Source organism: Adiantum capillus-veneris, chromosome 18 (assembly GCF_014529385.1).
Source record: "Adiantum capillus-veneris isolate H3 chromosome 18, ASM1452938v2, whole genome shotgun sequence".
NCBI lineage: Eukaryota > Viridiplantae > Streptophyta > Polypodiopsida > Polypodiales > Pteridaceae > Adiantum > Adiantum capillus-veneris.
In genome coordinates this window covers 103,563,244-103,577,786 of record NC_140948.1, presented here as the reverse complement: position 1 = coordinate 103,577,786, position 14,543 = coordinate 103,563,244, and the positions used below count along the sequence as shown (strand labels likewise).

The following is a 14,543-nucleotide window of genomic DNA, read 5'->3' as shown; positions in this document are numbered from 1 at the left end:
ATCAGGTTCATTCTGGAGCTGTCATTGCTCTCGATTGCATTCAAATGCAATCTCTCATTCTCAATTTCACCTTTTATCTGTTCACAAATAGCAAGATCTTCCAGAAAGCATTAATTTCATACATAAATCAAAGTCATCTTCGAAAATCCGATTTCAAAAATTGTTCATTCATAAAGTCATAAAGAAAAATATTGTCAGCACATCAGTTTCCCTTTTTTTGTAGCTGTTCTGGCGCGAGTATCTCCTCGCCCAGTTCTATTTTAGTCTATCGGTCATTCTCATTCTTGTGCCTTTTTCGAGCACCGTGCAAATATATGTCCTTGTTTCCCACAGTCAAAGCACTTCTCCGTTTTGAGGTGTTTTCTATTCCTCAGTCATTCGGGGACGTCCATCTTTCGTTCCTCTACTTCTATCATCATTCATCAAAAGTTGTTCTGTTGAATAAGTTTAGTTACCTGAATACATAGCAAACCCTTGCTTGGCATGTCCCATCAGTTGCTGTATGGACTCAGATTTCTGTAACAAGCAGTAAATAGAATCTCTTTGGGAAGTCCACAGCAAAATCGCTCGATTTACTGCTTAAAACGGATCTTTTTAAAGGATGAGGCAAGAAGAAAAATCCCAAAATCTCTCACAATAAGTATCCAAAAGTATCTGCCTTGGCCATCCGAAGATGATTCCAGGGGTAAAGGCACCTTGCTCAACAGGCAACTTCTCAGCAAGACTAACCCCCGCGACAACTCTAGCGTTTTCAGCATTGCAAAAGGCCTAGCGTTTTTGCATCAGATCAGCCAGCGTTTTTGCACTTGCAGATTCATGGCGGCAATAGACAGCAGATCAGCCCATAGCGTTTTTGGACAGCAGATAAAAGATTGCAGATTTCAGCCCTTAGGTCGGTGTCGTCATCATCGTCGACATAGCCTAGACTTGCATCAGTCACATGCATTCAGTTTGTACCAGTTTGTCCAATCATAAGTAGACCACTCTCGCCAACGAGAGTGGGGCCTTCGGAGGAGGGTTTTACGTCGTCTCTGGTGTCGTATCTCTCTTCTCTCTCTATCTCTCAGTCTCATGCACTTTAACGCACAGTGTCCATTGACTTTGTTTGTGATCATAGAATTCTCTCATTAAGAACGGAAGGCTCTACCTTCCATAAGAACAAAAGGAACCTTGAGCACAGTTCGGAGTACTCATCTTGAGCAAAGCGCAAACATTCATTCTGCTGCATCTAACATTGGTATTAGAGCTTTGGCAGTGCTCTGTATCACTCAAGGAAAGAATCACAAGAATTTTTTTTGCTTGTTGCGGTCGCACGAACCCAAGTTCGCTTGGGCGTGTCGATTCCTAATCGTGTTTTTGAAGAGTGACAGGAATCCCAGAAAAGAAGGGCTTGTCCAACCTCCCCTTGTGCCTCTTTTCACTCATCGAGAGCGGACCGTGCACTTTGCGGCCGGCCAATCGACGTGAGGTGGGGAAAAGCAACCTTGGTGTGAGCGCAAGGCTGCCAAGGGATGCACTCGCAGAAAGGAGTAGAACTCGGGTCAAGAGAAAATCCTTCTCAAACACAGATTGCAAGCGAAAGAAAACCTCAAGAACCCAAGAACCCAAGACCCTCAAGAACCCAAGTTCCTCGTGAACTTAAGAACCCAAGACCACAAGAACCCACAGGAACCCACGACTTCAGAATGGTCATCACTCGAAGCAGAATGGATACTTCGCTCGGAGGTGATGAGCATGAGAGAGGTGAAGAAGAATTTTCCCCACCAGGAGGTTTTTTTGACCCTTCCCCATCTACGACAAAGATTGCACTAACTCCTATGGAGGAGTTGAAGCAATTGTCTATGGAAAGGAAGTTAGACCGCGAAGCAAGATATGCAGAAAGAATGGCAGAAATGGAACGCAGACACGCAGAACGAAGAGCAGAAAGAAAGGAAGACAAAGTAAAACAAGAACAGAGCGACCGACAAAACAAAGAGTTCTAGCGACTCTTTTCTCAAGTTCAGGCACAGATGCAAGAGATTTGAGAAAAGGAGACTCTCTCAGTCTCTTCTTCTCCCAAGCATGACACACAAGATTTGCATGATTATGAGAAGCATGATGATGTTTTGATTGACAATGATGAGCATGATGATTTGGATGATAATGATGCGCATGATGATTTGCATGATGATCAAGATGTGATTTCTCACAAGCATGATGAGTTGCATGAAAAGGATGTGATTGTTCACAAGAAAGATGATGTGTTAGTTGATGTTTTTTCTAGCGAAGCTAACCTCGTTGCAGATTCGATCAATCACGAAGAATCGATCTTGGCTCTCGAGCCTAGGTCCAAAGAACCACTTCAGGAAGAACCGATCTTGGCTCTCGAGCCTTGGTCCAAAGGCACTCCGCTCCTTTGTCAACAGATTGCCCCGATTTTTTATAATAGAGTCACTGTTGTCCCTATTGGGTTTCAGGGATACTGTGGGCTAACAGTATTCTACTGTAATGACTTTAAGACTTGGAATTCCTTATAATATGATACTTATTTGTACTTGACTTGTTTAAGTGCAGGAACTGATAGACGAAATGACTGCAGCACTTCCGTTTGATAAATCTCTACAGACATGATTACAATAAGGATTAGTTAATCGGGCATCTGAGAGATCCCGATTGGATCTAGATGCGATTGCTAAATACATTGCCGATTAATCATGGTTTGAAATTGGAATGAGTTTTGAACGTGATTTGTCATGTGATGTCTTGTGATGTCAAGTGATGTCATGTGATGTGACTGTCGATTGGTACATGTGCTTGATGTGTTGTTCCTAGTACGTCGGTACTAACAGTCAGTGTCTGCTAAGCCAGTTTATGGCCTCTGTCTGTTTTGCAAGCGTAATCGAGGGCAATTACAATGCTTTCAAGAGGGGGGTATGTCACAAACTGGTGATGTGTCATGGCCCTGGACACACACCCCCCCCCCTCCCCCAGCTGGCAGCAGAAATGCGGATACAGGCTAACGTAGCAAATTCCGGATTTCACGCCGCAAAACCCGCTGACACTGCTGACGTGGCCTGCCGTACTCATCTCCGCTTTTCACGCTGATAGTGTACGGAAAAGCAGTTTCTACGCTGGCTGAAATCGCGTGGGCTGATTTTGGCAACTTTTGAGCCAATTGCTTTAATTTTGAAGGTTTTCACTTACAGCTTTTGGGGCTTTGCTTTTGGGCATCCCTTGTAACTTATAAATAAGTGGGCAGCGCCCTCACAACTCAGAGCATCTGGACGCAGAGTCTGAGAGTGAGAACCCTCCCACTCTCTAGTACTTTGAACACAGATTAATACAAAGAGAAATACCGAAAGGGGCGCCAATCTTTGGGGCCAACATCCTAGGCACAGAACTCCGTCGGGCCGTGTCGAATCAATTGTGAATTGTGAACTGTTTTGAAGTGAATCTCTGATTGTCGCGGTAGAATCGTGACTTAGAGTGTCCAAGTTTGTTACAATGAACCCAAGGGGGCTCACTCTGCAGAGCATCTGGACGCAAAGTCTAAGAGCGAGCACCCACGGGAGTTGTTCTTTGCTCAAAGATTAATATAAACAGAAATACCGAAAGGGGCGCCAGTCTTTGGGGCCAATACCTCTGGGCACAGAACTCCGCCGGGCCGTGTCTCTCTCTCTCTCTCTCTCTCTCTCTCTCTCTCTCTCTCTCTCTCTCTCTCTCTCTCTCTCTCTCTCTCTCTCTCTCTCTCTCTCTCTCTCTCTCTCTCTCTCTCTCTCTCTCTCTCTCTCTCTCTCACTCAGAGTTCAGTGATTATGAAGTTTCTGTTCGTGTGTTGCTATAGATTTCTCGCTTGGAGTGTCAAAGCCGGTTACAATGTCCAATGAAGGACAATACTCCACGAGTGTAGCACCAGTCTGGGAAATCTCTGGGAAATCTCTGTAGTAAGATCCAATCACTTGCAGCTGAGAAAACTGTTGTACTCTGCTGCTACAAAACAAGGGTACTACTGCAAGAAATATGTATAAAAACAGCCCTACATGCCGTTTTCTTCTATGTTTTTGGAAATCAACAGCAGACCTGCCTGCAGCCATCTCTCGAGATCTTTTGTGGCCCTTTTAGCATTGGGAGAAGGCACCCGAGCTCCTAAATGCTGCGTTTTTGCAGCATAACAACAGGCCATAAGATCTGCTGTTTTCAGCCACAAAGAAAGTTCCATAATCACTAAAAGCAGCCCTAAATTTTGCACTTTGCACATCACCAACAGCCACCAGGTCTGCAATTTCATCCTTTAGATCTTAACCCCATACAAGCCAAAAGCAGATCAGTCTGGTATACATCACAAATCAGCAACTAAAAACTATTAACAGCCAAAAAGAAGCCAAATCTCAGCCCTAATGTGATCCCTCATCAGCCTGAGAGGAGACCCCACTGTGGAGTAACTTGAAGTTGAGTAGTAGCCTGCAAAAGTACGCCAAGTTCATCCATTGTTTTTGAGTCATCGTCGAAGTTACATCCTCGCATGAGCATCAGGAACTATCTTTTGAACAATCTTGTTTGTGCAACAAAAAAAACTCACACTTTGGAAACAGAGTGAAAAGTCCTTGACGGATTAAAGCAAGGTGTGTCTTCTCTCTACCTGTCCCTAAGATAACCTTCACATTTCTCTCTCTCTCAATCTCTTTTTATCTATTCCATAAAGGCAGACATCTAGCAAAGAATGAACCAAGTAACAACTTCAATTGTGTGATAATTAGTCGCATCTCAAAATGCAGCTCTTGTTTAAATTAGACACTTTTGTTGTTGAAAGTCACTGTCACAAAATTTCCTAGAATAAACACTTGAGAAAGAGAATGTTCACATCTCTCGTGCAGCAAGAACAATTCTTAGACATGACGGGAAGTGGTACCAAAAGGCATACCCTTCTCATGTTTGCCTTTGGAAAGTTTGACCGACGATAACACTCATAGCGACTCATTTGCTCTTCAGTAAATTGAGACATGATAGACCTGCCAACCAAAAAAAGGAGAAACGGGCATCAAAGACACACAGGAAAGCATTACAAACATGTTCACTGACTTCTATGGCGTCACAAGATTAACAATATATTTATTTGATTCTGTCTTAAGGAAAGCTCACAAGATCAATAATGTATTTTTCAGAGCTATCTTCCTGGCACTTGGATTACATGTGCAAAAAAGTAAAAAAATGCAAATGCTTACTGTATTCTTTCTTTATCAACTGCTTGAGATTTTTCATATTCAGCATCCAAGTTCTCTTCATCCTCTTCATCGTCATCCTTGCCTTTCATGGAACGTCCTCGTGCAGAAGGAGGGGCACCCTTCTCATCCTCATCATCAGACCTCTTCCTTTTGTTTGTGGGCTTGGTGCTGACGGGTTGATGATCTTCCGTATCCTCTTCGAGGTTGTCATCGCCTTCGCCTATATCGTCTTCTTCCCCATCCTCCCCCTCCCCTTGCTGGCGCTGCTGCTGTTGTGACAGGGGGCCGTTGTCCTCTGGAACCTCCTCATCATCATCCTCTGCGTCTCCCTCTTCATCCTCGTCTATGTCATCGTCCTCGTACGGGGGGCCACCGTCTGTGGTATGCTTCATCTCTAATTTTTCTGCAGACAGAACAAACGACTTATCGAGAGATTAAAATTATTTATATTGATCTTTATGATGGAATTTTCAACTAGAGTGCCGCATTTGTATTGGATTGAGGTGAGTCCAAGAGTAAGAGAAAGCAAGAACCTAGAAAAGAAGCTTGTGTGTGTGTGTGTGTGTGTGTGAGAGAGAGAGAGAGCGCGCTTGTGCTTTGTTTTCCACAAATCTTGTTACCTCAAGTTGACATGGTCTTGTGTTCACAATGCCATGATCGACATGCCCCAACTTTGATATGTCTAAATTTGTCCTTAGTTTTTAGATTGTATTAATTTTTTGATTCAATCTCGCCCTATTGTATGCATTGTTGTCATTTGTGTAAATGTGGTTGTGTAATATGAAGATTCAACAAGAGAATATGTCCTTGAAGAAGAAAATGGAAGAAAGAAAGAGCTTGTTACCTTTCATCAAAGCATGTTTCCTTGGTACCTTCTGTTTCGACATTCATTTGTCGATTGTTCTAACCAACACGATGATATTGGCTAAAGCTTTGTGAATGAGCTTGCGCATATGCTTTCTGCATGCTCACATTTGTATATCTTGCAATCTCACTGTGGATTCTCATCTGTGTGAAGGTCTTGTGTAAGACCACAAGCTTTCAAAGAGCTGACCAAACTGAAGGATGATCAGATGATGACATCAAGGTTGTATTTAGAGAAAGGCCTTCCCTTCACAATTAGTAAAAACAACCTAGAGCTTCCTTTCCATAGCCACGTTGGACATATCTTGAAATCAACACGCTCCGGGAGACGGTATCACGGAGATGTCCATCATGGAATTTTTTCACTTTTGTGAGGGAACCACATTTGGCATACATAGCGAGCAAAGATTCAACAAGAATGATATCCTTCTCCATCAATGCCTTCCAATGGAACGGTCGGAGGATACGAAGTTCTTCAAGCAATGCGCCCTCTATTTCAATGGCACCAGCGCACCCTACCTTAAACTACAATTTTCAGACAGAGGCAAGTCCTTAAAGAGTAGTGGATCCCACCATTTGTCTCACAAAGAGTCTGCATGTCTTTGTCTTATCATAAATTCTCTCCGACATGTGAGTGTCTTGCATTAGGCCATAGGCCTTCATGGTGCAAGCATAGGTGATTGAATTAGGAGAAAGGTATTCCCTTTACATTTGGTTGAAACCACTTAGAGCTTCCTTGCCATAGCCATGTTGGACATATCCTGTGGTCAATACATATCAAGTGACAAAAGTCTAGAGAGAATAAACCAAAGTGTCACCAAGCATGTCATTTTTCATATGGAAACAGGCCTTCCCTTCGCATCCGGTGTGCGTCTTTTCCACAACTGTGTTGGGCATATAAGCCGTGAAATTCAAGAAGCCCATCGAGAACGAACTTGTGCTTTCGTGAGGGTACCATATTTGGCATACATACTCACTAATGTGCTTCTTAAATCTATGTCTTTTTTAAGTAACCTATTGTTGAGGAGCTCACTGTTTATCCTCCTGAATTGGTACAAATCCTTCCTCTGAACACTTGCATGTACTACAATGATCAATCAATACTCTCCAAGAAATGACTCATTAAACAATGTTGATGAGCTACCCTTGTGTTACATCAAAGAAAGAGTTCACAACTTTCTTAATAAGATCGAGTTGGGTATCAAACTTCTATAAGAGTACTCCAAGAGCTTTCACCTAGCGAGAAACCATCAAGATGAAAGTATAGGTGACTAAATTTGGAGAGATATACTTGCTTTGCATCCGCTAAAAACAACCTAGAGCTTTTTATCCCTGCTCTTATCATGCGTATCCCCCAATCAGTGCATTCCAAGAGGGGACATTCCGGACGAGAGCTCCTCAAGCATTTTTTGTGCTTTCTCAAGTACACCACATTTGGCATACATATCGACAAAGGCATTGCCAAGCACGACATCTTTTTTTAACAACAGCCCTTGACTAACATTATTAGCCTGAATTTTTGTGCCCATATCAGCATCTTGTGTAGAGCCATATGCCGTCAAGATGCATGCTAGGTGATTGCATCTGCTAAACATAGACTAGAGCTTTTTGCTGTGGGGCAAATCGTGCAGACTTTGCATTCCAAGAGTCCACACTCCAGATAGGAAGCTGAAAACAACCTAGAGCTTTTTGGCCCTGCTCCTGATGTGTGTATCCCGCAACCCATACATTTCGATGCTTTGCATCCGTTGCTGAAAACAGCCTAGAGATTTCTAGCCCTGGTCTTGTTGTGAAGATCTCGTAATCAGTGCATTCCACGAGGCGACATTCCGGATAGGAAGCTCCTCAAGCACTTTTTGTGTTTTCTTAAGTGCACCACCTTTGGATTCCATATCGACCAAGACATTGCCAAGCATGAAACCCTTTTTCACCAACAGCCCCTGACTAACAATATCATGCTGATTTTTTTTTGCTATATGAGCATCTTGCGTAGAGCCACATGCCTTCAAGATGTGCACATACTAGTCTCATCCATTGAAAATAGGTGAGAGCTTTCTGGCCCTGCTATTGTTGCGCTCATCCCACAATCAGTGCATTCCAAGAGGCGACATTCCAAACAGGAAGCACCTCAAGAACTTTTTGTGCTTTCTCAAGTGCATCATATGTGGCATACATATCGACCAAGACAGTGCCAAGCACGACATCTCACCCACTGAAAATAGCCTAGAGATTTCTGGCCCTGCTCTTGTTGCACATCCCGCAATCAGTGCATTCCAAGAGGCGACATTCTGGACAGGAAGCACTTGTGCTTTCTCAAGCGTACCACATTTGGCATACATGTTGACCAGCAGACTGCCAAACAAGGGGGGAAATTCTTGCAATCAGTGCATTCCAAGAGTCCACATTCTGGATAGGAAGCTCCTTGAGCACTTGCATAGAGCCACATGGCTTCAAGATGTAAGCATAGCCTTCAAGACGAAAGTGTAGGTGACTGAATTTGGAGAAATACACTTGTTGGGCACCCGTTGAAAACAGCCTAGAGCTTTCTGGCCCTGCTCTTGTTGCACACATCCTGCAATCAGTGCATTCCAAGAGGCAACATTCCGGACAGGAAGCTCCTCAAGAACCTTTTGTGCTTATTCCGGACAAGAAGCACCTCAAGCACTTTTGCCAAGCACGACATCTCGTCTGCTGAAAATAGCCTAGAGCTTCTCCGCTCTTGTTGCGCACATTGTGAAATCAATGCATTCTAAGAGGTGACATTCTGGACAGGAAGAATCTCAAGCATTTTTCGTCCTTTCTCAAGCTCACCATTCATATCGGCCAAGAAGTGCCAAGTACAACATCTCACCCGTCAAAAACAACGTAGAGCTCTCTGGCCCTGCTCTTGTTGCGCGCATCCTGAAATCAGTGCATTCCAAGAGGCGACATTCCGCTTGTGCTTTCTCAAGCGCACCACATTTGGCATACATATCGACCAAGACAGTGCCAAGCACAACATCTTTTCTCGGTAGCCTCTAACTAACAATATAATTGTGAATTTTGGTGCCCATATCAACATGTTGCATCCACTTGAAGTTTTTCCCAAAGGCCACATGGAGAAAGGTCTTCCCTTCATATCAGGGTGAAATAGCTTCCTTAATGCCAAAGCCATGTTGGGCATATCCTACAATCAACGCATTCAAAATGACGACCCTCTAGAGAGGATGCCCATTAGAGTTTTTTGTGACGCACCACATTGGCATACATATCAAACCAAGCATCGTCAAGCACATTTTTCTGCAATGACGGCCCCTAAGTAGAAATCTGATAGTGAATTATCTTACACATATGAATATCTTGTGTTTACTCACATGCCTGAAGGTGGAAACATAAATGATTTTATTTCGAGAGAGGCCACCCTCCTTTTGGTAATGGTGGAAAAAACCTAGAGCCTCCTTGCCACATCCATGGTGGGGCATATCCTGCAATCGATGTTGTCCAAATAATGAGATCCTGAATAGAATGTGCATCGAGACCATTCCTTCTCTTGTGAGGCACTTGCATTTAAAATACATACCAACCAATGCATTGTTACACGCGACATCTTCATTTAGCAAACCCTCACTGGTAATCTCATTCTGAATAGTCTCACCCATGTGAAGGTTTTGCCACATCTTTAAGGTGAACAACCATAGCTTCATTTTTCCTAGCCATGTTGGGCATTTCTTGCATTTGACTGCATTCGTATCGACCAAAGCACCGCCATTAGGGCATCTTCCTTCAATAGCCCTTGACTATAAATCTCATCATGAAATCTCTTGCCCATGTGAAGAAGGCCCGCAAGGAAAAGTGATTCCATCTTTCAAAACATTGTGGGCCTTCTTTGTCTACTTGAGGCATTGATGTGGGCTCAAAAGAGAGCATTATTGATGGCAGATAAGGTGAAGTAGAGTTTTAAGGAAGGAAGGAAGGAGAGAGAGAGAGAGAGAGAGAGAGAGTTTTTACTATGCACATGCGTTGAGGTGAAGTGCCTTTTATGGTTAGGTCAATGACTATTTTGTGTTAGTATGTTAGTGTGGTTAGTGTTAGTAATCACTAAAAAGTTTATGATATATTTACAATGGGTAGAATGAGGTGGATGGTTGAATGAAGTGAGGGAATCCTTGTGATGGTGAAGCTTTGAAAGAAGTTTTGAACTTACTTGTGTAGGTTCTCAAAAATGATTGTTGATCCTCTTCTTCTTCGTCTCTTCTTACGGCATTGCCCCGCAAAGGTTGAACACCATGATGAAAATGCCGATGTTGGTTGATGAGAACTCCCAATTAGTAGATGTTAAGCATGGTTTTACATGATAAATTTTATGTATATATAGAAGATGTAAAAGGATTTGTGATTTAGAGGTAATATAGAGAGGCATAGAGATGGTGTATGTACATGTAGAATTCATATGAGAGCTATGGAAGTGAGAGGGGAGGTTAATGGTGAAAAGGGTGAAAGAAACCATGGAAGTTGCAGGTTTGAGTGAGGGACGGAGAGGAATGTGTGTGTGTGTGTGTGTGTGTGTGTGTGTGTGTGTGTGTGTGTGTGTGTGTGTGTGTAGAAGTGTGAAGGGAGATAAGAGAAAACTAGGGTGACTTGTGAGAAAAAGCAGGCAGACTGGGGTCCACCATAAAGTTCATATCTCACCGATGGTAACTCCAAAAATTATGAAATAAATTGAGATGATTATTCAGCTCATGGGCTACAATTTGTTTGTTGGTCACGTCTTCAAATTCTGAGTGGAGATAGGTGCAAAAATCTCACCAAAAAGATTGTATTTTATCCCTGCAAAAGTCTTATAGTGCCCCCCTCCTTTGTTGAATTTGCACAATGCATCCAAGAGTGAGCCCCTACATGAGTCATATCATGATACAAAGCATCCAAGTTATCTTTACATATGCATGAAAAAGGATCATTGGTGAATAAATAAATATATACATGGTGGGACTAGTGTATGGACTATTCATGAACTTTAGCTCAATGAGTACATAGTGTTAGAATAATGAGTACCTAATAAAAAAATATGAAAGAATTATGGATATGAAAAAAGATATTGGAATCATATGATATGGTCCCTCTTTTGTATTATTTTGGGTGAAAGAGGAAAAAGTATGCAAGTAAATGAAAATTATATTAAAAAAATAACTAAGGGGAAGTTGAAGCCTGTTTTTTTGTTTTCACAAGGGCGAGGATAAAAATGTGGGGGTGATTTGTATCGTCCATTTTGGCACACTTGTTGGCTTAGTTGAGGTGTTAGTTTTCATTCAGGTAGCTTTGATTCTTATATTTTTTAACATCACGAACAGTTACAACTTACTTCCCCTTGGGTGTCTATCCGCCTAGAAACAGGTTTGGGTAGGGAGCATCCTTGCAGAGGGTTTAGGTGGTGCAAGTGCTTGGAGCTCATTTCTATGGCTGGAATGGAGTGCTCCTTATCACTACACTTACGTATTGTTTGTTATGTATAGTTACCTCCCTTGGGTGTCTATTCGCCTAGAAATAGGTTTGGAGAGGAAGAATGATTATGAAGGGGTTAGCTGGTGCTAGTGCTTGGAGCTCATTTGTAAAGCTAGAATGGAGTGCTCCTTATCACTACACCGATGTACTTGTCTGTCACGTTTAGTTACCTCCCTTGGGTGTCTATCCGCCTAAAAATATGTTTGGGTAGTGAGCATCCTCATGAAGGGTTTAGATGGTGCAAGTGTTTGAAGCTCATTTCTATGGTTGGAATGGAGTGCTTCTTATCATTGCACTGACGTAGTTGTTTGTTACATTTAGTTACCTTCCCCGAGTGTCTGTCCGTCTGGAAACAGGTTTGGATAGGGAGCATCCTTGTGAAGGGTTAGATGGTGCAAGTACCTGGGGCTCATTTTTATGGTTGGAATGGAGTGCTCCTGATCACTACACCGGCATACTTGTCTGCCCATTTCTATTGGTGAAATAAAATTTTCACTTCTTTTTGCTGTATGTTTATATGTATATTATCTTACTTTATTATACAATTGTTTATTTTTTTTCAAAAACTTAATATTTTTACGATTGTATGAATGTATAGGTGGTTTGTGAACTTGTCATGGACGCCAATACTTGCTCTCAAAACATCAATTCCAGCTACTTCTAGTCGCCCATCAACTAGTGGTGAAGTATCAAACAATGGAGCTTCCAATAAAGGGAAGTGCAAGGCCGTCGGTGGTAAGGTGCCAAGGCCTGAGTGGCAATTTGCTAAGAATGTAAGATCATTTATATATCAGGAGGTGCACCTCATATTAGGGAACACTTCCTTGGATCAGGGAATGGAACGTCATAGGTCTAATGGAGGCAGATGTAATGGTGTGGGTCATGAAAGTGCTATGAAACACTTGAGAGAGTTGTTAGGAGGTGTAGCCAATGCAAGGCAACCTAGAATACTGACTCCAAGCCGTTATGCTTCAAAGCACCAAGGTAGTGCTGCCTCAACACAAGGCAGACAAAATAGCTAGCACTCAAGATGGATTGCCCGAGTACCAATTTGAAATGCATAGAATGAGGCAAGTAAGTCTAGAGCAAAGCTTTCGATCAACTGCTCCTTAAGAGGCACGATCTGCTCTTGCACAAGCTATCTATTTTGGTTCTATGTTGATGGTCACACGAGAGTCATGGAAACATGCATGGAAGAAGATCGGTGAGTATGGGGCTGGTTTTTCCCCTCCATCGTATCATCAAACGCACACAACATTCTTGAATAAATGCTTTGTAGACACCCAAAAAGAAGTTGATAGATTGATCTTGAAATCAATTGATCAAACAAGATGCACTATAGTCAGTGATGGATGGTCAAATGTCCAATGTAGGCTGCTGATTAATGTGATGCTATTCAGTCCTCGAGGGGAGTGCTTTATTAAATCGGTTAACAGCTCGGGAAAGTCAGGGAGCTATATAGCCGATATAATCACGGAAACAATTCATCAAGTTGGTGTCCAAAATGTAGTACAAGTGATAATGGACAATGCCAAAATTTCAGAGCAGGGGGTCATCTCTTGGAGGAGTGCTTTCCTAGCTTGAATCTTGTGTTGCAAGATTGGTATAAGAAAGACGACATTGATTGGTTCAAAGTCATTATAGATAAAGCAAGGAATGTGGTGAAGTTTATTTTGAAGAGACAACGTGTGCTAGACATGTATCAACAATGTGTGTCCATAATATTGAAGCTTCCATGTGAAACCACATTTTGCACTAACTTCTACATTGTGGAGAGTCTTTTGCAAAATAAAAATTCTGTTTTGGAGACATTTGTTTGTGCTCGCTTCTATGAGTGGGAAGGAGAGCAACCAGAACAAGTAAAAACAAAGGTTCGATCCATGAAAGTGCTTATTGATGATAAACACTGTTGGTCTGATGTTGGGGACACATACTTGGTGATGAGGCATGTGATGATATCTTTGCGTCAGTTTGATCCTAACTTACCCAATATAGGGAAGGTGTACATGGTTTGATATAATGTTCAAGAGAGCTTGAACTCTCCTTCAAAGCCAAAAAATTGTTTGATCAAGCCCTAGAGAGCACCTTTTAATAAGGCTAAAAGAGATAGCTTAAATAAGTATGTACATGCTCGATGGGTTAGTGCGCATAGCCCACTACACAATGTTTCTTTTCTACTTGTTCCAGAGTACTAGAACATGGATTGCGATTAATTAGATGAGGAGGTGATTGAAGACTTCTATGATGTGGTAAGTAATTTCTACAACAATCTAGATGATCAAGCCCAAGCAGTCACTGACCTGACAAAGTATAAGTAAAGGATGGCCTTCTAAATTTGGAGTTTGTATAGAACCTTGCATCAAAACAACCAGCATGGAGATGGTGGCTCATGAATGGTGCTTCGGCACCTACATTGTATCGATTGGCCATTAGGGCTCTTACACAATGTGTTGCCAATTCAAGTTTCGAGAGAAACTAGAGTATGTACAGCTATGTACACTCGACTTTTCGTAATCGACTTCTCAGTGATCGAGCCAAGAAATTGGTTTACCTATATTGCAATCACATGCTACTTAGCAATATTCAATCATAAAGGTATGAAGAAGCTAGAACATGGTGGACTGTGGATATGAATGAAGATGACTAGGAGCAAGGGGAAGAGGTGACAATTGAAGAACTTGAGTTCTTGTGAGCTTGGTGGATGTAGTTTTCTTAAATTGAATGCGAACCTTGAGGTGGATGATTTTCCTCCTACTCGACAACAAGGGCATTGCGGAGCAACGATGTAAACATAGATAGCATTGTAGGTTAACACTTCATTGAGGTGCAGAACAATTGAATGTCATGCAAACCCTTTTTTTCCGGCTTGTGGCCTGTGGGCCAAGTGACATGTTATTGTCATTTAACACGGTAGTCTGAGTAATGTCATTTATGAATTTAAAAAGTATCATAATTTTTGTTTGCAATTCCAATGAGAGACTTTATACACTTTGCATTTAG

General features: G+C 42.2%; 1 protein-coding gene across 1 annotated transcript in view; it reads right to left on the bottom strand.

Annotated features, from left to right (window-relative positions):
• Positions 1-5,647, bottom strand: part of TAF11 (TBP-associated factor 11) — a 29,714-nt gene extending 24,067 nt beyond the window's left edge. Inside the window, exons 1-2 of the mRNA XM_086489017.1 lie at positions 5,202-5,647; positions 4,901-4,988 (exon numbers count right to left, since the gene is read on the bottom strand). Coding sequence (XP_086345143.1) covers positions 4,901-4,988; positions 5,202-5,593 — 480 coding nt within the window. The 5' untranslated portion in view covers positions 5,594-5,647. The remainder of the gene's footprint in view (positions 1-4,900; positions 4,989-5,201) is intronic.
• Positions 5,648-14,543: the final 8,896 nt, after the last annotated feature.